Source organism: Prorops nasuta, unplaced genomic scaffold (assembly GCF_024137725.1).
Source record: "Prorops nasuta isolate Cenicafe-Biocafe unplaced genomic scaffold, Cenicafe_Pnas_1.2 PNAS00003, whole genome shotgun sequence".
In the NCBI taxonomy this organism is placed as follows: Eukaryota; Metazoa; Arthropoda; class Insecta; order Hymenoptera; family Bethylidae; genus Prorops; species Prorops nasuta.
In genome coordinates this window covers 10,060,126-10,084,089 of record NW_027116800.1, presented here as the reverse complement: position 1 = coordinate 10,084,089, position 23,964 = coordinate 10,060,126, and the positions used below count along the sequence as shown (strand labels likewise).

General features: G+C 32.7%; 4 protein-coding genes across 6 annotated transcripts; 3 read left to right on the top strand and 1 right to left on the bottom strand.

Annotated features, from left to right (window-relative positions):
• Nucleotides 1-30: 30 nt before the first annotated feature.
• On the top strand, nt 31-3,514 carry Pdi (protein disulfide isomerase). The gene is made up of 8 exons (XM_066747712.1): nt 31-178; nt 616-947; nt 1,037-1,174; nt 1,262-1,492; nt 1,566-1,937; nt 2,008-2,136; nt 2,211-2,297; nt 2,396-3,514. Exons 1-8 carry the CDS (start codon nt 31-33, stop codon nt 2,444-2,446), a joined length of 1,488 nt encoding a protein of 495 aa, XP_066603809.1. The 3' UTR covers nt 2,447-3,514.
• A 2,157-nt stretch (nt 3,515-5,671) lies between these two features.
• Nucleotides 5,672-8,170, top strand: LOC136785643 (dynein axonemal intermediate chain 2-like). The gene is made up of 10 exons (XM_066746809.1): nt 5,672-5,851; nt 5,927-6,088; nt 6,148-6,406; nt 6,489-6,742; nt 6,819-6,978; nt 7,067-7,259; nt 7,340-7,475; nt 7,545-7,691; nt 7,760-7,984; nt 8,065-8,170. The coding sequence occupies exons 1-10, from the start codon at nt 5,672-5,674 to the stop codon at nt 8,134-8,136; spliced, it is 1,788 nt and encodes a 595-aa protein (XP_066602906.1). The 3' UTR covers nt 8,137-8,170.
• A 238-nt stretch (nt 8,171-8,408) lies between these two features.
• On the top strand, nt 8,409-13,903 carry LOC136784641 (jouberin-like). The gene is made up of 5 exons (XM_066745464.1): nt 8,409-9,575; nt 9,940-10,278; nt 10,588-10,743; nt 10,915-11,366; nt 11,433-13,903. Exons 1-5 carry the CDS (start codon nt 8,409-8,411, stop codon nt 12,418-12,420), a joined length of 3,102 nt encoding a protein of 1,033 aa, XP_066601561.1. The 3' UTR covers nt 12,421-13,903.
• A 5,787-nt stretch (nt 13,904-19,690) lies between these two features.
• On the bottom strand, nt 19,691-23,516 carry LOC136785641 (uncharacterized). 3 transcript variants are annotated; one of them, XM_066746807.1, is made up of 7 exons: nt 22,766-23,516; nt 22,417-22,571; nt 22,107-22,338; nt 21,023-22,026; nt 20,653-20,954; nt 20,451-20,570; nt 19,691-20,371 (listed from the first exon to the last, which is right to left on the bottom strand). In XM_066746807.1, the coding sequence occupies exons 1-6, from the start codon at nt 22,827-22,829 to the stop codon at nt 20,498-20,500; spliced, it is 1,830 nt and encodes a 609-aa protein (XP_066602904.1). In that variant the 5' UTR covers nt 22,830-23,516; the 3' UTR covers nt 19,691-20,371; nt 20,451-20,497. The 3 variants fall into 3 exon arrangements, with proteins under 3 accessions (XP_066602904.1, XP_066602903.1, XP_066602905.1); XM_066746806.1 differs by having other exon boundaries at nt 19,691-20,570; XM_066746808.1 differs by having other exon boundaries at nt 19,691-20,570; nt 21,140-22,026.
• Between the last annotated feature and the right edge of the window lie 448 nt (nt 23,517-23,964).

Genomic DNA, 23,964 nt, shown 5'->3' with positions numbered 1-23,964 from the left:
TATTGGCCCTGCAGCAACACGTTTCACAAAATGAAATTTCTTACAATCGCCTTTTTAGCGGCATTTTCCTTTGTCGCGACACACGCTAAAATCGAAACCGAGGATGGAGTTTTGGTGATTGGCAAAGACAATTTTGAATCCGCTCTAAAAGAGCACGATTACATCCTCATCGAATTCTGTAAGTAAAATATTTCATTACTTATTCATTGCAAGTCTTCTTGCTTACCCTGATGAATTCTCTTAAAGCTCTAAATTATTTTCATTTTTTTATACCCTACTTCATTCTTTTCTTCATTATACTGAAATTTTTCGGAACCGAATCGCCTCGCCGCGCCGGATGAAACAGATGCTTCATGATTACACGTCATCACTTAAAATGCTTACTTTCTTACTTCTTTCAATTAGTTTCATTATATTATTAATGTATCGTCATATTTTAAATCATTTTGTCATTAAATTACATTTTTTACTTCAATTATTATTATAATTATTACTAATCATCACTTGCATTATGAACATGTGACCCATGTCTTATTTAATAAATACTTAAAAATTTGTTTTTCTTGCTTTAATCTTTTACATATATTTATCATATGTATGAATTTCTATCATTAGATGCTCCATGGTGCGGTCACTGCAAAAGTTTAGCACCTGAATATGCCAAAGCAGCACAAAAATTAGAAGAGATGGGATCAGAGATTAAATTAGCTAAAGTAGATGCAATTATTGAAAAGGAATTGGCAGAACAACACAATGTTCAGGGATATCCTACTCTCAAATTTTACCGTAAGGGATCTGTGATTGAGTATGGAGGGGACCGTCAAGCTGATGACATTGTAGCTTGGGTAGTTAAGAAATCTGGTCCAGCTGTAAAAGATTTGCCAACTGTGGCTGATGTCAAAGCATTTATTGAAGCAAATAATGTTGCTATTGTTGGATTTTTCAAAGTATGTTTCTATAGACGTTTTCTTCTGAAAATTTGTATTCACTTAAATACCATAGGGAATTATATTTGATACAATTTATAAATGTTCAGGATCAAGAGTCCGAAGCTGCAAAGATCCTTTTTGAAGTTGGAAATGCCATGGATGACCATGTATTTGGTATTACTAGCAATGAAGAAGTATTCAAAGAATATGGTATCGAAGATGGCAAGATTGTAGTATTTAAGAAGGTAAGATATGGTTCAAATTATTAATTCATTAAAAATACATCAACTGGTAATGAATTAAGAACTGACAAATTTAAATATCAATTACAGTTTGATGAAGGTAAAGCTATATTTGAAGGAGAGGTCACTGTCCAGGAATTAGAAACATTTATCACTGTACAATCCTTACCATTAATTGTTGATTTCAACCAGAAAACCGCAAAGAAGATCTTTAGTGGTGAAATCAAGAGTCATCTTTTAATCTTCCTTAGCAAGAATGCTGGTCATTTTGAAAAATACGAAGAAAGCTTTAAGGAGCCAGCAAAGAACTTCCGTGGAAAGGTATTTCACTACTTCTAAATTATTTTATTCTTTAACATGTGTATATGTTCTTGAAATAATACATTGCTTTTAGGTTTTGTTTGTAACCATTAATTCTGATGAAGCTGACCACGAGCGTATCTTAGAATTCTTTGGAATGCAAAAGGACGATGTTCCGTCGATGCGTCTTATCAAGTTGGAGGAAGATATGTCCAAGTACAAGCCTGACAAACCAGATCTTACTAGCGAAAACATCTTAGAGTTTGTAACTAGCTTTGTTGAAGGCAAACTGAAGCGTCATCTCCTTGCACAAGATTTGCCAGAAGACTGGGATAAGAAACCTGTGAAGGTTTTGGTCGGTACCAACTTCCATGAAGTTGCTTATAACAAAGAAAAAAATGTTTTAGTTGAATTTTACGCTCCATGGTGCGGGCACTGCAAAGAGCTTGCTCCAATCTATGAAAAGGTGCGACAATTTAATTCAATTATTGGTAATTAAAATAAAAACAAAAGCATATAATACTGGACTATTTTAGCTGGGAGAAAAATACAAGGATAGCGAAACGGTAGTTATTGCAAATATGGATGCCACCGTTAATGAATTAGACGATGTAAAAATCAGAAGCTTCCCCACCATTACACTTTACAAGAAGGACACCAATGAGGTTTGTTTTAATTGAGTATTTGTTTTTGCTATCTATTCGCGGTAAAAAATTAAATAAATGAGTTTTTTGCTTAGGCTGTAGATTACAATGGCGAAAGAACTTTGGAAGGTCTTTCGAAATTCATTGATTCGAATGGTGCCTATGGCCAGGCAGTTAAAGAGGTATTTATAATATACCGTTTATATATTATGTGTGAACACGATAATAATTAATTATTTTTCTCAAATTTGGTATTAATATATTTAAAATTCTTTCCTAGGCCCAAGAAGAAGACGAGGACGACGATGTGCCAAGAAAGGATGAATTATAAGGCGCGCATTTTCATCGTGGCATAAAAGAATAATGTTAATTCGTCTTTTGTTTTACATTCAGTCCATTAAATTCCACCAATTCCCAGTTCACATAAATATTCATTTAGATGAAAACTTTGTAACGATATTTTCACCTATTTTTTTCTACTTGTAGGATTTAATTTTATAAAAACAGCTAATTACACAATGTACAATTAATAACTAAGAGTAAACATAATGAAAGAGAGATCTGCCCATCATACATGCAGCTACTGCAATGGTATACTATACACGTCAAATTGCAATTTATTAATGTAAACAGGTGCAAGAGGATATTTTATGTACAAAGTATTAATATGCATAACACGTGGTCATTGCAAATACGAGATAACTTCTGTTTCCTATAAATCTAATGTCTATAAAATAATTTTATTCAAGTTAACTCGTAAATGCCAAATGGCAACCTGTTAGCATATACATTTAAACATGTCGAGACTACTCGAAGCAAACTTAATTGTTTATAGTAAAATTTTTATATTTATCAAATGTTTTCGAATCAGCATGGATTTTGGAAAGAAAATATATTGCATAACGAGACAGCAATGATGAGAATGATTAAACAGGAAGGACAAGTAATTGGTAACTGCATGTATGAATTGCAGTTGATTGCAGTAAGAGACAAAGAGCGAGATGTGCAAGAAATGTTTTCTCTATTATACTCTTCTCTATCTCTCTCGTGATGTTAATATCCTTAATATCTATGGAAACGTAACAAATGAAAATGATTAGATTAATGAATAATTGTAAAGTCTCGCTAAGACACCACCCTAAATATCCTTTTATTTTTGTAAAAACTGCTGTCTCATGGTTGTCTCATTAGAGCCAGTGATATCATTACATTAATGTAAACATTTCCATATGCAGCATTTACAAATTTCAATAGAGAACCCTGTGAGGTTATTAAAAAAATGAGCAGTGAATTTCGGTGCATGCAGTACTACTATAACTATGGGTTTACTTAATTGCATTTAGCGCATGCGAAGTGAGAAAAGGAAAAAATAAATTATATCTTTTAAGTCTTTATTACACATTATTCTTCCTTACTTATTCTATCATCTGTGTCCTAGATTGACCAATGTATTTTTATGGATTTCTGATCATACTTTTTTTTCTTTTAAATAGACCGAGGCCAAAAGCGATTTTATAACACAATGGCCCAAACTATATCTTTTGAAAAAACGGCTTCACGAAACACTGATATTCACCGAAGAGGTAAAAGAAACACTGCGAAATCACTGCGAAGAGGCAAGATTTGTACTGAAACCATGGCCATTAAAAACTTTGGTTGAGAAAGAACTTGATGACAACTGTACTTGTCTCGAAGTAATTTTTTTTATTTCTTGATCATTAGACTTTTAAACGTTTATAAATTTTTATTGTGATATACTTTTAATTGAAAACAAAAAATAACTACAGGTACCCACTTACGAAAAAGAAGCAGATTCGATTGCAGCTGGAATAAGCAGAGCTTTACTTCAAGCACAAGAATTAAGAAGAAAATTGTCTACAAATATCGCTCTTGAAAATAAACGATCGAGGATGCCTGATACGTTTCAGATTTATAATCCCCGCCCATTTAATACTGCGAATACTGTTAAACGTGCTCAGTATAAGGAGAACGGCAAGAGCTCGTATTCGTTTCAAGGGAGAAAAAACCAAGATTGCCCCAAGACTAAAAATTCTGAGGATGATTTTAAAAACAGAAAGGCAATTAATTTAACAGATAAAGGTGAACAAAATAAAACTCCAAAAGAGAGAAAAATAAATTCTTCAAAAAATGCACGGACCAAAAATTTCTTGCTCGAAAATAAACTCCACATTAAACACATTCAACAAGAAAGAGAAGCTGTTGCTTTAAAAAACGACAAGGTACACCATCTATATATATATATATACAGTTGATAATCCATTATTTCGTATGTTTATTTTCAATGTAAAAATTTGAACGTTAAAATGAAACATACAATTAACTAAAATTATCTTTAGGTAAATAATCCAACGCCCAGCATGGAATCTCGTATGGTCTGTGGACCATCGAATTATGCAGCTACGACTTCTGAATTGCGTGAATTAATCGCTAAATTACCATTAAGTATCTCCAATCACATACCACTAATTTCTGACTCAAAGAAAAATAATTGTACAGTGCACAATGGAAACCAACAATTTCATTATGAAACAATCTTGACTACTTGTGACGTTATAGAAGGGTTACAAATATATGGAATTTCTACAGAAATGTTGAAAATGCTAAAAGCGTATCACGTATACACGTCTGACAAAAAAATTCGGCAATCAAGCAAAACGAAAAGTGATAGATCTGTTAATCTATTTCTTTCAGAATTCAATCAAATGGTATTTAAATAAGAGTCAGATATTAGACAGTTTTTTGAAGAATTAGATAGTTATATACATTTCTTTATATTTTTTAGAATATCTCAAAATATAATACATCAATAAAGAAGCCCTTCATAGAATTATCAGAGCAACTACAGATATTTAACAAGTCAAAAAACACTAGAGCCAGTCACAGTTTGTCAAACTTGATAGCTTTAGAGGTTTGGGGTGATGCGTTATCTTTAAATAATTACAAAGGTACAGTAAGCATAATTCTATCATCTGTTTATATAATTAGGTATTACGTTACATTCTCGACGAAACATTTTTCGCAGAACTCTTCGGAACCCACAGCATACGATACAATCATAAAAAGAATCTTTTATCACTCTTCGATGCTCTTCGAAAATTGCAATACTCAAAGTATCTAAAAAATCATTTACGGTATATTTTATCATACATAATACCGGAAGTTGAGAGATCGCTTGATCCTGCAAGTACAGAGTACGCCGAGGTTTATAAAATGCTTGTCATACTTTCCGGCGGTTTAAATCCAAGAGTCCCAGTGCTGGTGAATACTGAGGACTAAAAAGCATTTATCAGATTTTCTTCAATCGCCCCTGGCAACCGTTCAACAAATTCACTCGAAACCAATTTAAGCTACACTTGCACAGTGCCATGGCAAATGCTGGACTATGATAATATTGTTTCTTTTATCAATTGTTGTATATTATTATCATACTGTATTGTATTGACTTTTATCAAATATATGCATTCTTTATATTCTGCATTTCAAGCCTTCAGTTATTTCATACTTTAGATAGTAAATAATTATTTTTCGTTATAAAATGGATAATACTTTTGTATACACCAGGAAGAGGAATCAATTTGGTAGAAAATGCAATTTTTCTGAATGTGAAAAATTGGAGATTGACCTTAAACCAAATCCAGCTTTGATGCAGAATTTTATAAGGGTCGATCCTGTAACACAAGCAACCCAATGCAATAAGATTTACTCCGCTCACGAGGTTATGCACTTATTATGATATGTATTAATTACATCTATATATATAGACTACATAATTAAATCTTTTATTTATTAGGTGAATACCACTACTGCAACTTTCAAGGATTCTGGAATGTTTCATTACGAGGGCGGATGGCCAAAGGATATCAACACAAAGGATTTGGAGCAAACCGTGCGCTATAGGAGGAAAGTAGAAAAAGATGAACTGTACATCCACACGATGCTGCAACTCTTAGCTGTGAATATTATAGATAAGAAATATATTGTAGGAATTGCTTCTCATGAAATGAATTTTAGCCTATGGAGCACTGCATCCTACAAAATAATGCTTGCAACATCTACGAAGAATATTTTCAAGACACCGAAGCCACGTGTTTGTTGCAAAGAACGTATTCAAGAACTGTTAATGTCTATAGGGATCTTATGCCTGTTAAGCGACGAATTACACATTTGTCTTGGTCACCAGATCAAGGGACGCGTTTTGCTGCCAGTTACTGTAATACTGATTTTCAGACAAATTCCAATTTCAGCACGATATCATATATCTGGGATGTTGGTCAGTTTTGATTATTTCATTGAAAACGTTCTATAAAATTTTTACTCCTGAGAACCAACGACCAGTAATTGAAGCTTTTCAGAAAATCCTAATAATCCTTTTCTATCACTGAGACCATTCAGTTCGATAATGGCACTAGAATATTGTCCTAAAGATAATAACACGTTGGTGAGTGGTTTCCTGAATGGACAAGTTGCTTTTTGGGATATAAGAAAAGGAACGGAGCCTGTTGAAACAAGTTTGGTGGAACACAGTCACAGAGACCCATGCAGCAAAGTTCTATGGATCAATTCAAAAACTGGTACAGAATTTTTCAGTGCCTCCAAAGACGGACAGGTATGTGTGTGTGTGTGCGCGCACGTTCTTATAGAAATTATCCGTTTACACTTTTCTACATAAGTTCACTTTCCAGGTAAAATGGTGGGACACGAGAAAAATGCAAGCTCCTACAGAGACTCTGGTGATCGATTTAAATAAACCTGAGGACCAAAACATTGATAAAGCTATCGGAATCTCAGCTTTGCAATTCGAACCATCTATGGGCACACGTTTTATGTGTGGTTTGGAAAATGGTTTATAGACTTGTTACTTCGTCGTCATTCATTCGCACCTCGCTATTCTATTCCTTTATTAACGTTATATTTTCCAATGTGAGTTTAGGTATTGTTATCTCCGGTAACAGAAAAGGCAAAACTCCTAGTGAAAAAATGGCTCAAAGATTTAAAGCACAACATGGACCAATTATAAGCTTAGAGAGAAATCCAACTTTTTTGAAGAATTTCTTAACGGTGGGCGACTGGACGTCGAGAATATGGTCAGAGGATTGCAGGGAATCTTGCATATTATGGACGCCGTATGCATTCTCGTTGCTTTATTCGAGCTCATTTATCTCATGACACGTTTAATAATTTCTCTTTTTTATCCTGGTCATAGGGGTTACAAAGAGTTTTTAACTGGTGGTGCTTGGAGTGTTACAAGATTCTCAGTATTTTTTTTAATAAAAATGAACGGTACTCTGGACGCCTGGGATTTACTAGTACAGCATGATTCTCCAGTATTGAGCGTTAAAGTAATTATCATCTAGTAATATTAAATTTGATCAGTGATGGCGAATAATGATGATTAATTCTTATGAAAGGTGTGCGACCAGCCTTTAACGTATATAAAGCCACACGAACAAGGCCAATTGGCTGCTGTCTCAAATAAAAATGGTACTACGTATCTACTGGAATTTTCTGAAGCCCTGACGACTAACCAGAAGAACGATAAAATGTTATTAACTGCGGTAAATGTAGAAATAATTTAATGAAATTATGTATATACCGGAAGTATAAAATTAATTATGATCAACAGCTACTTGATCGAGAAACACGACGAGAAAAAGTAATAGAGTCCAAGAATCGAGAGATTAGACTCAAAATGAAAACTGTACGGGTAAATATGGAGTTGCAAGATAAAGAAAATCCAGATTTATCTCGTGCGATCGCCGAATCAAGGGAGCAGGAACATTGCGACAGTCATTTGATTAATCCAATGATAACACAAGCAGAACAAGACTATGAAGATATGTTGGAAGCTGTGAGTTTAAAACAATATTTTATCAAATCAACAATAATGTACACTATTATAATTCTCAACTCAAATATTGTTTTACACAGGAAATAGTCAGACGAGCTGCGGTTGATAATTCTGAAATAAGCAATAATGATATTCCAAATGGTAGCAATTGAAACACATAAATCTTCTGTAATTTAAGCATAGCATAGTAGACGCTGTTGATGTATGCATGTGTGTGTGTTGTGTGTACTGTTCTACAGCTCGTTGCCTACCAACGTAACGTAGTAGCTCAGAAAAATCGATTGTTTGCGCGACGCCAACTATCAACACTCAACACTGCAGTTTGGTTATACCGGTTCTAACAGCTGCTTCGTGTTGAGGTAGCAGCTGGTAGCGGCGTTCGCCTGTCAAATATATTTTAAACAATTAATTATAAGCTGTTCAGATGAATGGAAAAGAAAAGGGAGAAGGAAGGAGCAGAAGAAGAAGGAAGAGCGAAGGGTGGGTTGAATACGAAGTGGAAAAGGATGAAACTCCTTCTGGATCGAAAGAGAAAGAGAGACTACAGAAATCTGTTAATGTCAGATCGATCGATGTTGTTGCTGATGTTCATCGCGAAATCGAAGAAGATTCTCTGGTCGAATCGTTAGAAATATTGGAAAGCGAAACGAGAAGCATCTCGAAGAAGCCAGGGAGAAAACGCTGGAGAAAAGATGCCACGGTGATTCGATTGGCGGAATCAGAGAGCATTTTAGCTTACGACAATTACGCTTTTCAATCGGAGCAACTGTTGACGATTGAAACGACTAATGAGAATTGCAATAATGATGGGAGCACAAAAATACAAATGACAAGTATAGAGAACGGCACGTCGAATGATATTGAAAACACTTCACCTAACTCTGCTATCTCTTCCATCACTTCGTATCAGAATAGCAACAGCAGCCATAAAGGAACATCGTTGAGCGATATAAACAGCGATCAAGCGGGAAGGATGTCGTCGAAAGATGCTAGTTCGTCATCATTAAAGCCTGCTTCTAGAGAGCGAAAGATTCTCAAGAAAAAGAAGAAAAAAAGGAATCAGGAGAAAACCGAGGAGAAGACTGAGCAAAATATTAGATACATATCAGTAACTGTTCATAGATCGGATTTGTTAGAAACTGATTACATGATGAAGCATCCAATGGTAAAGGTACACATCGTGGATGCTTCATCCGGCAATTATTTACATAAACGTAATGACCAGGCAGATAAAAAAGACTATCTACAACCTATAATCACAGGAAAATTCGATTTTAAGGAGCACAAATCCATGATACCTATTTGGGAGGAAGAATTGATTTTTGAATACGATTTCGAGAGAATATGTTCCAATGGTAGCAACAGAGCAATCATTTTTTTTGAAGTGATTGATTTACCGAGCTTTGCTGAGGCAAGCTTTAATTACGAGAAGTTTGGCAGTGATGGTTGTTGGTACAAAATAGCCTGGGCTTTCTTGAAGCCTGTTTCTACTACAAATAATACATTGTATCTTGATAAAACAGTTAGGTTGCAATTGTACAGACCTTGTCGAAGCCGAAGTTGGAAAAGATTTCAGAAACACAGATGCGAGGTACGTGGAGCACAGAGCGTGTATTTAGCTTTTAAATATAATATTTTTATTTAATATATTTCTTTACTATAATACTTACTTTTACTACTTGATATAGGACTATTGAATCTGCTGAAAAACAAACGTATAGTATCTCCGTAAGTATAAGAAATATGAAATTTTTTCCAACGACTTTTTCGAAAATTCATATTATTTATATTCATGGAAGTCTTATGAAAGATTTTGATATTTTTAATACTTACTGAGAGTAAAAAACATTTTTTGACCCCCATCCTTTGGATCGTTTTAAGCGGATAACCTTAAACTTACTTTCACTACTAGTGCGAGATTCTTTAATCTCCTGATAAGACTCTAATGATTATAGGTGTATTCATGGTGGAAATCCGGGATCAGAGAGAAATATCCAAGTAGTTTGTTCGTAACAATGAAATCGGTGGATCCACCAAAATTGGAGCCAATCGTGTATCAACAATTGGATCTGGTCGATGCTCCGGAACCAGATTTACAAGAGCCTACTAGCAATAGTATAACATTACCAAAATGGTCGAGGCTTGCTGCTCAATCCTGTAAAATACCCAATGATCTTCTCTTTGAGACTGACATTAGCGAGAATGGCTGTTTCTGTATCGCATTCAGCAACAATGGCAAATATTTGGCCTGTGCTATCTCTGATGAGTACGACTACCCAATTGTCGTACACGAGGTACATGTGATCATTAGTCGTCTGTGATTAACACTAGAATTACTGAAATACTATTTTTTTTAGTTAGGGAATTTGGTTTTTCATTTACAAACCAACATAAAAATATACTTGCAGATTTACAAATTTTTCTTATATAAAGAGATACTAATTAAATGGATAACTATATTTATAAAATATTTTACTTATTTTTTTAGCAGTTAAATTGAATTAGTGAAAACAATTCGGTATTAATTGCTGGTAGTTTTAACATTAATGTAATATGTTGTATTATAATATATGATGATTCGTGGATTTTTCCTGTATCTGTAGATAGAGATGCACAAGGTACACGTTGAGTTCTCAGGACACAAAACATTTATCTATTCCTTAAATTGGTCCATTGACGACAATCTCCTTGTCTCTGTATCGTCCGATCAAACTGCACGTTTATGGGATATCCGTGAGAGGATAGTGCAATGCGTGCAAGTAAGTAAAATAACTAGTGCTAATCAGAGGAAGCTGTAGTTTCGCGCTCAGTAGTAAAAGTAAGCAATACATGAGCGAAACATGGAGTATATTGTTCTTAAGACTTACAGTTTTCAAAAGTGTTAGATTTCATTTGACTAATACATCTTATTTGTTTTCGTATTTAAATAGCTTCTGCCACATCCATCATATGTCTATTGTGGAAAATTTGATAGCGTGAATTCAAGAGTGGTTGCCACTGGTTGTTACGACAGAGTCGCCAGAATTTGGGCGAGGGTCAAAGGATCCAAAATTTTTTTCCAGTTGAGCGAAGAATTAGAGGGCCACGAAGGTTACGTGAACTCACTTTGTTTTCGAAGAAACAATGATTTACTGTCTGCTGACAGCGTTGGTGTAATAATTTACTGGACGGTCAAGACCAATCGAAAAATGCTCTTGGGAAAGGAGTGGCAGATCTTGAAAAAGATCAAGATACGAGAGATCGAGGGTACAGTGATCAATGGGTTATTGTTGCACCCTCTAGGTTCCAGAGTGGTAGTACACTCTCGAAACAACGGATTACGTATGCTAGATTTGTCCACTGGTGTTGTACTCAGGAAATACGCTGGATTGACGAATCAGAGGCAAGCACATGTTAAATATGTATTGCGTTAATTATTATGACAAATTAATGGAAGAATTGAATTTAGGATACAACTGATGGGTTGCATCTCGCCTTGTGGTGGTTTGATATTTTGTGGTGGGGAGGATTCGACGATAAATGTGTGGTCCTTGGAGACTGGCAGGCTGCTTGCTAAATATACTTTAGAGAGGAGTTGTCGAGCCGTCACGTGTCTCGATTATCATCCCTATGACCATTGCCTAGCAGCGACTACCTTTGGTAGCCCTGCTTCCGTCAAAGTCTTCCGATTCAATAAAGATGCGACTACGAATGCTGACGTTATTGGTCTCAGTATTTTGCATGAGAAGGACACAACGATGACGAGTTTCAGAGAATCGAATTACGATGGATCTGCCGTGAGCATCGTTCAACGTACCCGGAAGTTAAGCAAACTGGACAACAACAGTAATCGACTGTTCAGCATCATTGAAAAAATCGACAAAATTCTGCTGAACACATCAAGATGTTACACACCTGAAACCAATATGGAAGCTGGTCTGCTTGGTGTTGATTCGGAAAGCAGCTTGAACCAAGTTACCAACAAAGGATTTCAGATGTTACAAGTTTCTCGTAGAAAAGCCAGAAAAAAAACTAGATCCAAGAGTGCTGATCAACGGAGACCAAAGAAGTCTTTCGAGCATCTACCAAGAATTTTCTCGGACGGTGCTGCAACAAGTCCAACAAAACTTGACGAATCATCGCCACGCTCCTCCTCGCCAAGTCCGATAATGCCGAAACTGCAATTGTCCAATAGCGATCGGTCATCATACGATGACACTTTACCTGATAGTGGTGGAACTTATGTAGTTGAAAAAGCTGATTTCGAAGAAAATAATGATTATGCCAGGACTTCCGGTGGTAAATCGAATCATTACAACTCTAATTCCAATATTAGTAATAGCGATGGATCGATGAAAAGCAGCAACAACGTTACGTTTAGTATCGAGACTGAATTTGTAGTTAAACCTCCTGTCCCAAAGCCAAGGAAAAAAAGAATACCCCTGTTACTTGATTAACTGTAGAATTGAGCTTCTTGGTTTTATTTTGAACACTATACACTTATATTTAAATAAAATTACAAGTCTACAATATATAGTATATACATATACATTCGTTATAATATGCATTATTTTTATTACTGAAATGATGATACATTAGACCATTTTATCATAAAATAGCAATAATTTTAGGGAGGAGTCTTCTAAAACGTATCATGTAGTAACTTATAATATATTACTGGACTAGTAAGTTAAGTAGTAACGATAGTGGAAAACTAAAGCAGTAACAAAGAAGGTACGAAGCGAAGCCAACCGAAAACTCGACGAATCAATTTTCCGCGGTGTACTTATATTAAACAAGAATAACATATTTGTACTTGACCAATTAATGTCGATTACTCCCATTTAGAAATGATGAAATTTTTTTAAATTGAATTATTGTTTCTCACAAATGCATAGCTGATTGTATAGAGGGCTAACATTAAGCAAATTGTTACATTTATTGTGAGTTAATAAAAGAAAAATACTAATACGGTTTATGCGGAAGCAAGCTCTTTTTGATATGCGCTTATGGCCTTTAAAAACTTTTGCGGACACTGATTATATGGTTTCCTACTTGAGACTATATTTAAAAGTAGATTAAAGTTTGTAAAATATTTTAGTTTGCTATATCAGAGTCAACTTAGGGTTGGAGAGACCCTTGATACCTCTCTCCCCCCACTGTCCCTTCCATCACCAATGAACCAGTATTTAACGACTTAATTTCACTTAAACCACTCTAGAAAATTTCTTTTAGAGATAGACATTATATATATTTTTCAGATTAGAGAGTGAGAGAGAGAGAGAGAGAGAGGGGGGGGGGAGGGAGAGAGCATAATAGTTTATACAATAAAAGTTAGAAATCAACCGTTTTGGAAAAAATACAACTAAAGGGAACAAAGTCCATGATTGATGATCGGTCAATTAAAATGATAGTGGGTGCGAAAATGTTACATTATGCATCTCTAAAAAAGTAGCATTCCATCCAAGTCAATTCTTTGGTAAAAGTAACGTTTTTAAGCCATATAGAACAAGAAAGGCCATAAAAAGAGGAAGGAGACTACCAGGTGTATTATAAATAAATTTGTATTAACATTTCATATAATTTATTATGAGAAAATTATTCCTCCGAATTTCCACACACATATGCTTTATACATATATTTTCTTAAATATCATAATTTTTGAGTAAGTAATAGATTAAATCAGTTAAATTTGAGTGACTAGCATATGGTGCTGTTAACAATTAAATAATGTAAAAGATAGTTCCATAAGAAAATGTATTATATGATACATTTTATTTGGATAACAATATCAAAATGGGTGTGCATCATCTGTTATATAATTTAGAGAGCTTTTACTATGTCTTAATTAAAGTATTTTAAAAATACGACTATTATTCACCTCTGATCTTCGTATTTTATACTTGTTTCATTTTGATTTAAGTATATTGTGAATCGAATATAGTTAATTGAAGCCTCTTTATATGGAATAAAATAAACATTATTATTAAAATAAGATTTAGTTATCAGTAATATTTTATCAATTAATACTAATTAAGTAAATGTATTTAAACTCGGAACCATATGAATATAAAAGAATAAAATCATTTTTACTTAAATTAATTTATTAACAATATCTTTACACATTAATATACGACCGACAGATCAGGTGCATCAATCATATTGTTCAGTATACCGTAAAAGAGATTAATGAGTGCACTATAATGATTTCAGTTATCTTCCAATGATGAAATTGTATATTACCTTATGAATATTACACTATTAATACATATATCCATAATATTTTTTAAGAAAGAATGTACAGCTTTTTGTTTCTACAAATTCACACAGAAAAAGGATTTTTAACAAAACATGGAAAGAACATCCAAGTATTATGTAAAAAAAGAATGTTCTATGCTTCTTTTATGAATTTGATTAATGATTGATGTAGCTATTTGGAGTTATATTATTCATATTAGAGAGTTGTATTTTAGTATTATTTGATAAATAAGATCACAGCTTAGATAAATAAGCGGGTATATCTGCACACTATTTATTACTGGGATATCAGTTGGAATTAATAACCAAATTAAAAAATTTGAAAAACCTTGTAATTTGAATATTATGACAAATTATCCATACGAATTTTTACTATTATAAAAAGCCATCTGATCATAGGCGAAAGTATAGATAGTATATATGTTAATAAAGAAGTTAAATGACCTATTACTTAAAAAGATTATTTACATACTTCAAACTAATTTTAACAATAAGATATCACTTATATTAGTATCCAAAATAAATAAATATAACATTATGCAAGTAAATGCTATGTTTTTCTTTTCTTTTTAGAAATTTCAACAATCAGTATGGCAGTTAGAGATGCAGTGTGCATCGTCACAAAAATATGTACCTGAATTGTTCCCACACTACAGAAAATCTGTAATACAATATCTACAGATGGTTTAGGTGCTAATATCTAAAATTATGTCGATTTGTAATTTTATTTTTTGTGAATATGTGTAATAACTTATACTTAATTTTATGTTTAATTGAATTACCTTCATTCTCCATATAGTTTAAAATGTCTCATGAAACAGAATTAAAGAATAAACTTTTAACCTGTTAAGTCCCGATACAAGCATGTAAACCTGCATAAATAGCCTTGCTTAGCGCATTAATGATATCTTCCATTATATAATATATTCTATTATCGTATAACGAGTAACAGTTCTATATATTCAAGATCACACAAATTGTAATTAATAAGAATTATTGTTTCCATTGTCAAATTTAATTGTATTAAATGCATTTAAAGTAATATGTACAGAGTTTATCATTAGTCAACAAAAAAATATAAGAATATATAATCCAGACCAAAGATTAGATTGGAATTGTGAAATATCATTTCTTGTGTAAAAGAATAACTTTAACAGTTTATGGAGAATCCAATATTTAATTTATAATAAAAAGTAATTTTAAATTGGATACTAATGTTTATAAATGGCGGAAAGGTCATTCAGCATTTGGTCTGAGCTGCATAAATAATTTTAAAGTCATTAATTTAAAATTAAACTAATCATAATTTTGTTGGAAATATACATATTTTTATTCAAATAAATATTTTAAAATATGAAGTAAAAAAAGAGTTCAAAATAATATAATTAAGTACATGCTGTAGCATTTTAAATCTAATTTCTGACATCTTTCCTAAGATACCATACTACGGCAAAATTTACAATGCTTCGTTCATTTTAATACCGTGCCTTTTAGTTATTTATAAATAACAAGGAAGACAATAGTTTTTTATAAACATCAAATAAGTTAACTTAAAGATAACATAATTAGCATCACTAAAATTTCAACTATTTGTAAAGATTTACAAAATGTTTTTTTTTATAATATTTGCAAAAATCAGTCTGTATACTTTGTTGCGTGGGATTAAAATAATTCATAATATAGAACATTGATTATCTAAACTCTTTGTCTATCTAAAAATGTGTATATATTATTTTTCTAGATGGAGTTTAAATATCTGCCGAAAAACATTATTGTTTCCCTGCGGAGAGAGAAAAAAAAGAAACATTTATCAAATATCAAGAGACTATCAATGTTTTGCAGTAAAGTTGTTTAGACCTATCTAAAAAGATTGGTACATATATCTTAAAGGCGCGAGTCGTCAAAGTTTAAGGGGAGATAACTACCCTGACCATTGCGTAATAAAGTACATTCTACGCACAATCGTTTGTATATAATTCAGCAAATCTAACCTCCGTGTTTACCGATGACCATCTTCCATAATGCATATGTGTATGTGTAAGTAAATTTAATCGCATCAGTGTTGTCCAAGAGAAATTTTGCAAAAGTTTCTAAATGGATCATTTTTTAAAGTGAATCTTTGTTTAGATCTTATTACTGTGTTCATTGAAACTACATAATATTGATGAATCCAGTAAATATATGTGAATCTGTGTTATTACTATAACTTTTAATTCGTATAATCTTCCATAAACATTTTGAGAAAAAGAAGGAACGGCTAACATGCCAGAAGGTTTTACTACGATGGGGTAGAAATTATAGAAGAAAAAGAGATTCAAAGATATTGGCGGTTTTTTTCATTCCTATTGATTTGCAAAACTTCTCTTATCTATGCTTTAAAAAGTTCACTTATTAATTTTCCAGATTCGGACGCTAAAAGGTAGACATTTTCTGTGTAAAATAATTTTCCCAATCAAAATCACTATTATCCCACAAATACCTTTAAAATTCTTCTTGATCTTTTACAATTTCTGTCTAGAAAAATCATCAAACGAATCATCAAAGATAGTTCGAATAAATATCATTACAGGCTCGTTTAATAATGTCTTTTGATTCCTTGGCTATTACACATCCCTTCTGCATGTGTGTTAGTGTATTTCAAACATTTTAGTGAATTAATGTTTAATAATAAAAGATTCATTATATTTACTAGATTCATCAATATTACGTGGCCTAAATTAGTAGTAAGACTCATATGCGAGGACTCACTTTAAAATAAAAATCAATATAGAAATACTTCTTTATACCGTTGCGCTAACACTTAGATATAATGCAAAGTATTTTGTTAAGAAAACAAACAAAAGTAATTATTTGCGATATATATAGAGTGGGTATAATAATCGTCTATAGACGCAACAGGATGACACGAATGATTTCATTATTTATGATATGAACTTTGCTACGCAATGCCTGCAATAAAAAATAAGACAGTAATAATTAACGTGATTATATCTTAGAGAATTATTACAAGTTACAAAATATGCATTTATATTATTGTATTAAACAAAATATATCAGAATTAAAAAATATTACTGATATAAGATTACTCCGTGTCCTATCTGGTGATTGATAAATGTTACCTTTAAAATGGCAAAGGAAACTAAATTTTATTTTTAAAGAAAAACACATTTTTGATGCAGTACCTATATCTTTAATATTCATTAAATCTAGTCTTTTCAATTCAAATTTATTCTCTCCAATCTGCGATTTTGAACTTATAAGCAGTCGACCATTAATAATCAAAGAGTAATATCGAACTCTGTTTAGCGTTGTTTGTAAAAAAAATTCTTTCTATATAAAGGTAATAATTTTAATGAAACTGCTCGACGTTTGTAAAATCAGGGACAAAATACAGTTAAGTTTTTAATTAGAATAAGTAATTCTTTTTCCTGAATACTAATTCTCTATCTTTTTGATTAATTATGAATTGATTATTTCTCTTATTAACCCTTTGCAGTCAAGTATCGGCAAATAGTCACCCAAGTTAGTTTACAGTTTTGGAGATGTATTATGAAGTGGTTCGTATAGGTCTAGTTTTTTTTTGGAACAATAAGAAAACTATACATATAATAGGCTAAAGGATCAAGTTTTCCTTGAAGGAAATTAGAGACCTTTAGCGATGAAGTCTTATCTTTCACCGAAAAGAGTTAAATGTACAGAAGTGACACACGCATGCAGAATAATTAATAAATAACACAATCTATTCGTGAAATGCGACGATAAAGAAATTTCGTTAATCTAACGAAACCCTCACATAGTGATGCTAAAAAGTAATGATTATTAGGATCTTTTGCGTGTTAAGAAGACATATTTGGTTGCTATACAAGAATAATATAATTTTCTTAGGGTATAGTATCGTTGCTGTGGTTTGGGTACTTGTAAAAGTTAAAATCTTAAAAATACTTAAACATATCGTAGAAAAACTATTTAAGACTATTCAGAGACTTCCAATTTCAATATAATTGTAATTAATAAAATGGTTTCCGAAACTTGCCAATTAATAGAATTCTATTGTAAAGAGTACTAATAAATAAACTCGATTCTCTCTCAAATTTAAGTATTTTTGTAAGTTTTATTCACACACTGAATTCATTTAAATTACACATTAATGTTTTGCAATGTGTAATTTTCATTAGTTTCGAAAAAAAGAACTTTTTGTGGAAGTAGTTGTGGCTAATTATATGGTAAATAAGAGTATTTAATTAAGTCACTAGTTTATAATTATTCAGCTAGTCTAATAAAAATTCAGAATTAGTATTTAAATCCTTTTTCGTGTACCTGCTAGAGTATACTCGTGCGCGCAAGAGAGATGAAGAAAGATTTTATATATCACATAAATATGTACAGCTAGTTTTACTTGCAAACACACAACATAGTATACTTTATTTGGAAGCATACCATTAATTATGAGAGTGATTAATGATAAAAAGAGAAATATAACTTGTGCAAATATAATAATAATAATTTTATATATAGATTCTGAAAGTGATTTTAACCATTATAAGCATAATAGTTTTAAGGTTGACTTGCTTATTATGTTTCAAAATATAATATCATAATAAGAAATAAACTAAATTCTGTTTTACATACCATGCATTATTTGGTTTAATTATTATGAAATTATTAACGTTTATTAAGTGGATGCATGACCGACGAAAAATTTAATTCAAGAAAATCATCTACAATGTTAGGAATCTAAACTTCTTCGTGGAAGATGAGCTTACTAGTTCAATGTATTAAAGGGCGACATCACTAAGTTTACCATCGCGTCCTTATTTTCCCGGATATTATACTATTTCAACTAAATTTTAAGAGAACTCAATTTATATGTATATACAGTATTTTGCGTAAGGCGCCCCAGAGCATGAATACAAAATGACGCGCATCTCTTTAACTGTAAGTGATATTCAATTTTTGCATACGACCTTTTCGAAATCTTTTGTTATTTGCTTTCAAAAAGGTTATATGAAAAAATTGAATATTTTTTATAGTTAAAAAGATATGCGTCAATTTGTATCCATGCTCTGGGGCGTCTTATCCAAAACACCCTGTATAATCAAAAATATAACACATTATGTTTTTTCTATTAAACTATTTTAATAATACTATACCCTTTATTTCAATATATCTAATGTGTCCGAAGTTTTTAATGGCAATTCTAGATAGAGGCAATCTAGCTCTTTCTTGTAAGATAAACAAAAAAAATTTAAGTAATTTTATTTTAAATATTGTCAATAATTTTTAACAAAAGAAACACTGTACCGTCCTAAGGCAGAATTTACAGCTATTTGAGCCTAGAAAGAAGCAAATATCCCTAAAAATGTGTATTTTCTTGAATAACCAAATTAGCTTTGTAAAAGTTATATTTTCAAATGTTTTACCAATAGTAAGGTAGGAAAAGAGAAATAGTAAAAATTTACATAAGGAGGGTTAAGAGAGAGAGAGAGTTTATTTATTTAGCTAAGATGTGTCAGTAATGCTATTCGGCGTGTATTGCATCCTCTTAAAATGTTATTATAAATAATCGATACGGTAAAGTTGTCAGAATTTTTGAATATGTATTTTTAGTAATAGCCTCTCATGTTAAACATTTTGTAAAGTTAAAGTCCAAATAATTTAAGAAACTTTTAGCAAACATTATTTAGCACATAAATAGTATGCTTTATAATATGCTTTTTTAAAAATTCATAATATAAAGACATTAATTATTTACACAAATGAGTTCAAAAGGTAGAAATTTTTGTTATAGGGAAAAATGATATTATTATAACATTTTTACCGTAACTTCACTGATTCACCCCCGTTTCAACCAATCCCTTTAACCTATAGTGTAACATGTTAAACTCAAGTAAAAAATAGTTTCTGTTACACGAACTATACTATTTTAACTGATCGTTAATTTAACATCATTTGGTTGAAACGGCCTTTAGCATTGAAAAGATCGAATGTTTTAAACATCTCTACCTTTATCGTTGTAATGTAAAAACATAAAATACATATACCCTGCTTATTTTTAAATTCCAGCTATAAGTATTTTCCATTAAATTTGTGTATGATTTTTTGAAATCCATATTTTTAATAATATTTGTCGTTCAAAATAAATAATAAGATCTAATAGAAAGAGAGCAGCTGATGTCTTATCAATATTTAAATGAATTTGGCACTTACATAATCTATAGATAATACATACAATTTTAACGTTGCACAGCAAGTGTCAATGTATTTCCTCTACTTTTTTTAATTTTCATCAGAAGATTCAGTAGAGCTTTGTGGCATAGTATTAAACCAATTTTCTCGAACACCTGTAGCTCTGAAAGTACATAAAGAAAAGTCAGTAAATATATATATTTTTACAAATATAGCTTCAATTTTATAGAAATAAATGTTTTTACCTGGTACGCTGACGGGTACTAGTGGGCAGTGTCAAAGAAGTCCTATAATACTGAGGCGTGGCACTTGACGTAGCTTCTTCTGGTCTCCGGTGTAATGTCATCGTTTCATGTGGAGAAGTAACTAATGCGTCTTCATTGTCTAAGTAGTAGCGAGAACCTGTAGCACTTTTACAATTTTCACATTCGCTCCGGTAATCGTCGGCATCGTCATGCAGCGTCGGTAACGCTTGCATACTACAAGTACATGTTACTGATTCGAAGCTCCCATCTTCATTAATTTTATTTGCTATATTCAGCGAAGGCTAAAATAAAAAAACGTCAATTAATTTTGAAAATTACATTTCACTTTTTGCGGTATAATGTTCTTTACGTTATTATAATTAGATGTCTTTGTCCCTATACTTGCTGTTGCTTTTGTATCAGGTTTTTGAAGCGTAGAAATGGATGAACCTACCAACAGATCTTTGTAAAATCCATCTGATCTTACCAATTGCGTACTTGATATATTTGCCGGTGTAGGGCGCGGTGTAGGTGTGGGTGAGATTGTTCTTGAAGGTAAATGAAAGAATTCTTCCATTGTAAAGTCATTAATAATTTCTCTTATTCTTGATCCATTACGCGTGGCTAATGTTCTAGGTATAGTTCGATGGGTGGAAATATTGGAGTTTGGTAATGATGCAGATATTGTAAAAGCTCCACTTTGACGAGGAAGGGTGGTATGTTGTTTATGATAACTCTTTGGATTTGCAGAATGTGAATTAGGTAATAAGTTTATACTACTATTTTCCATTGCATGTTGGGGACCAATATTTGCCACTGCAATTGGGGTTGGTAGATTTTCATATGTGTTTATATTATTCATAGTAAAACTTGTAGTAGAAACACCTGAATTTAAACTGCCAAGTGTATTTTCATTTTGTCTTGGTGGATGATAATTTACATATGTGTTTGGACTGCTAACAGGTCTATTGGATGATGAGATTAATGGTGATGTGCTAGCACAATTATTATTAGATAAAGCTGGTGAGCTAGCTGCAAGTCCAGCCTGATTACTTGTTACGACAGCTACATTTGTGTGGTTGCTATGGTCCGACAAGTAACTAGTGGGAAAATTCAGTGGTGATAAGGTGTGAGAACTTATTGATAATAATGCTTGTTCAGCTCGTGCAGCTGCTAGAGCTTCCTCATAAGGTGGTGGTGCCTCTCCTCGAGGAAAATAATTTCCAGGTGGTTTCCACAATGGATATCCTGCTCCACAAGGCATATCATCCATTGGAACACCATGAGTTAATCCACCTCTCTCTATATATCCCATACTGCTCAAATTTCTTTGGTCCTCTGCAAGCTGTCTACTTTGTCGTCCAGCTACACAAGCTATAACATATTCATTACTTAGTTTATTATCATCATTTGGAACAGTGCTTAAATCATAATGTGCACATGACATAATTTACCTCGTATTTTCCTTTGTCTTAAACGATGAATTAAGAAAAATAAAAGACTCATTGACAGTATGGCTGTTATAAAACTGGCAATTAATCGCAAACCTAAGTCATAATTAGCATTTCCATCTACTATATTACCCCCAACAGTATCAGGCTTGTCATTTGATATTGAGGACAGAGTATCATCCAAGCAAATAAATTCACAGCATGTATCACCCCGACGGAAAGATTTACAGTCTTCCTATTATAACAAAATATTATCATGAAGATAATAGAAGTGTTTTATATTCTATTGTTAAAGTAAAATGTTTGAAATTACCTCTGGAAAAGTGCAGATAAATGCTTTGCACCATTTAGGATTACCATTATCACATACACAGATTGTACAAGGCTCTGGTCCAGGAATATAATGAATTCCACTTTGATACGATTTTCCTTGCAGATCTTTGCAAGCAACTCCACCTTCGGCTTTTACTGTGAGTAGGAAAATTAAATTAATTAATGTACAGGAACAGCTATTCATTATTTGCATTAGATCTCATTTTTAGTTAACAAGTAAGATATATAATGATTACATTTGTACATTTTGCATAAAAGAATAAAGAGAGATGAAAATAAATAGAAATTTTTAAATAAGATGTGCAAATAAAGACATGTAAGGAGCTCACCATTGAGGAATAAAGCAAATATGAGGACTGCATAACCGAGGAAGCCACAGCTGCTGTGTCTCATTCTGCGTTCGTTATCTCATCATATCTTCACTCTGTGTCTCAAAAACAAGTAATTTTCATGTATTTTCCAAAGTAGTTGAAATAAAAGTATCTGAAAGTAGGACTGATCAACATATAGCAATCAGTAGCATCTTTCTCTCCTTCTGTCATTCACTCTCAAATGTTGAGACGTTTATATTGGCATCAAAGTATTATTCCTCTATTCAATGAAAAGCTTTCCCAAGGAAACGCTTCCCTCCTCTGAATCTTCACATGTCATATAATGGCTGTTACTTTTTCTCAAATAGTCATTGCACATAAAACATTTGTCGTTTAAGCAAACTGGTATAGCAGCTCCCGAGTGATCGATTAGCAAAACCCAGTAAAAGCAATAAACCACAGTAAACTTAAACTAGGGAGGAGGTGAAGCAGACATGAGCTGAAATTTGTATGCGTTTAACGATTGACGTTGAACTAGGTAAACGTGAATCCATCGTGAACCCTTCCATGCTGAAAAGATCACTAAGATCAGTTTGCAGCATTCTGGGGCAGTGACTGGCAGTAGCACAGCAGCAGCAAGCAACAGTAGCAACGGGGCAGCCGCACTCCGCAGCAGTAGTAGTAGTCGTAGTAGTGTAGTAGTACCAGCATTATCAGCAGCACTGTCGCAAATTTTTTTTCTCTTTCTCAAAATCTACGAAAAGATCTGCAATTGATCGGTCTGTCTCTCCCCAACTCTAGTCCAAAACGTCCAAACTTGCAAGATCGACGCCCCACCATCGGTAGCTCAACAAACTATTCATCCATAGCGGCAAATTATGAATTTTCAATGTTCCCTCTATTTCAAAAGGAAAGTATATGAAACATTGAAAGACCTAAAAACTAAATATCGCAACGAAAATTGGAATTGATGGATAATTAGAAAACTGGAAAAATTTTATTCGCTTCAAAGGATCAAAATTGAAACTCTTATTTTGATTGCTAAGATGAGAAAGTGCATCCAGAATTAGTTTTTCAAACAAAAGGTCGAATGGGATGGTATATTAAGATTGGAAATGGAGGAATAAAGCGAAGTAGTAAAAGTCAGGTGAAAGACTGTAGTTTGGTGGAGACGAAGAAGTATTGAAGGATATACGAATGTCGAGGATGCGGGGCAG

What these genes read in the sequence shown, in the direction of transcription:
- LOC136784641 (XM_066745464.1), top strand. Translation starts at nt 8,409, where the DNA reads ATGAATGGAAAAGAAAAGGGAGAAGGAAGGAGCAGAAGAAGAAGGAAG. An exon ending in ACCCAATTGTCGTACACGAG is followed by an intron (nt 10,279 to 10,587) that starts GTACATGTGATC and finishes CTGTATCTGTAG; the next exon opens with ATAGAGATGCACAAGGTACA. An exon ending in GGATAGTGCAATGCGTGCAA is followed by an intron (nt 10,744 to 10,914) that starts GTAAGTAAAATA and finishes GTATTTAAATAG; the next exon opens with CTTCTGCCACATCCATCATA.
- LOC136785641 (XM_066746806.1), bottom strand. Translation starts at nt 22,829, where the DNA reads ATGAGACACAGCAGCTGTGGCTTCCTCGGTTATGCAGTCCTCATATTT. An exon ending in TTATCTGCACTTTTCCAGAG is followed by an intron (nt 22,339 to 22,416) that starts GTAATTTCAAAC and finishes TTGTTATAATAG; the next exon opens with GAAGACTGTAAATCTTTCCG. An exon ending in AAGACAAAGGAAAATACGAG is followed by an intron (nt 22,027 to 22,106) that starts GTAAATTATGTC and finishes AATATGTTATAG; the next exon opens with CTTGTGTAGCTGGACGACAA.
- Pdi (XM_066747712.1), top strand. Translation starts at nt 31, where the DNA reads ATGAAATTTCTTACAATCGCCTTTTTAGCGGCATTTTCCTTTGTCGCG. An exon ending in TTGCTCCAATCTATGAAAAG is followed by an intron (nt 1,938 to 2,007) that starts GTGCGACAATTT and finishes GGACTATTTTAG; the next exon opens with CTGGGAGAAAAATACAAGGA. An exon ending in ATGGCCAGGCAGTTAAAGAG is followed by an intron (nt 2,298 to 2,395) that starts GTATTTATAATA and finishes ATTCTTTCCTAG; the next exon opens with GCCCAAGAAGAAGACGAGGA.
- LOC136785643 (XM_066746809.1), top strand. Translation starts at nt 5,672, where the DNA reads ATGGATAATACTTTTGTATACACCAGGAAGAGGAATCAATTTGGTAGA. An exon ending in ATAAAATGTTATTAACTGCG is followed by an intron (nt 7,692 to 7,759) that starts GTAAATGTAGAA and finishes TATGATCAACAG; the next exon opens with CTACTTGATCGAGAAACACG. An exon ending in ATGAAGATATGTTGGAAGCT is followed by an intron (nt 7,985 to 8,064) that starts GTGAGTTTAAAA and finishes TGTTTTACACAG; the next exon opens with GAAATAGTCAGACGAGCTGC.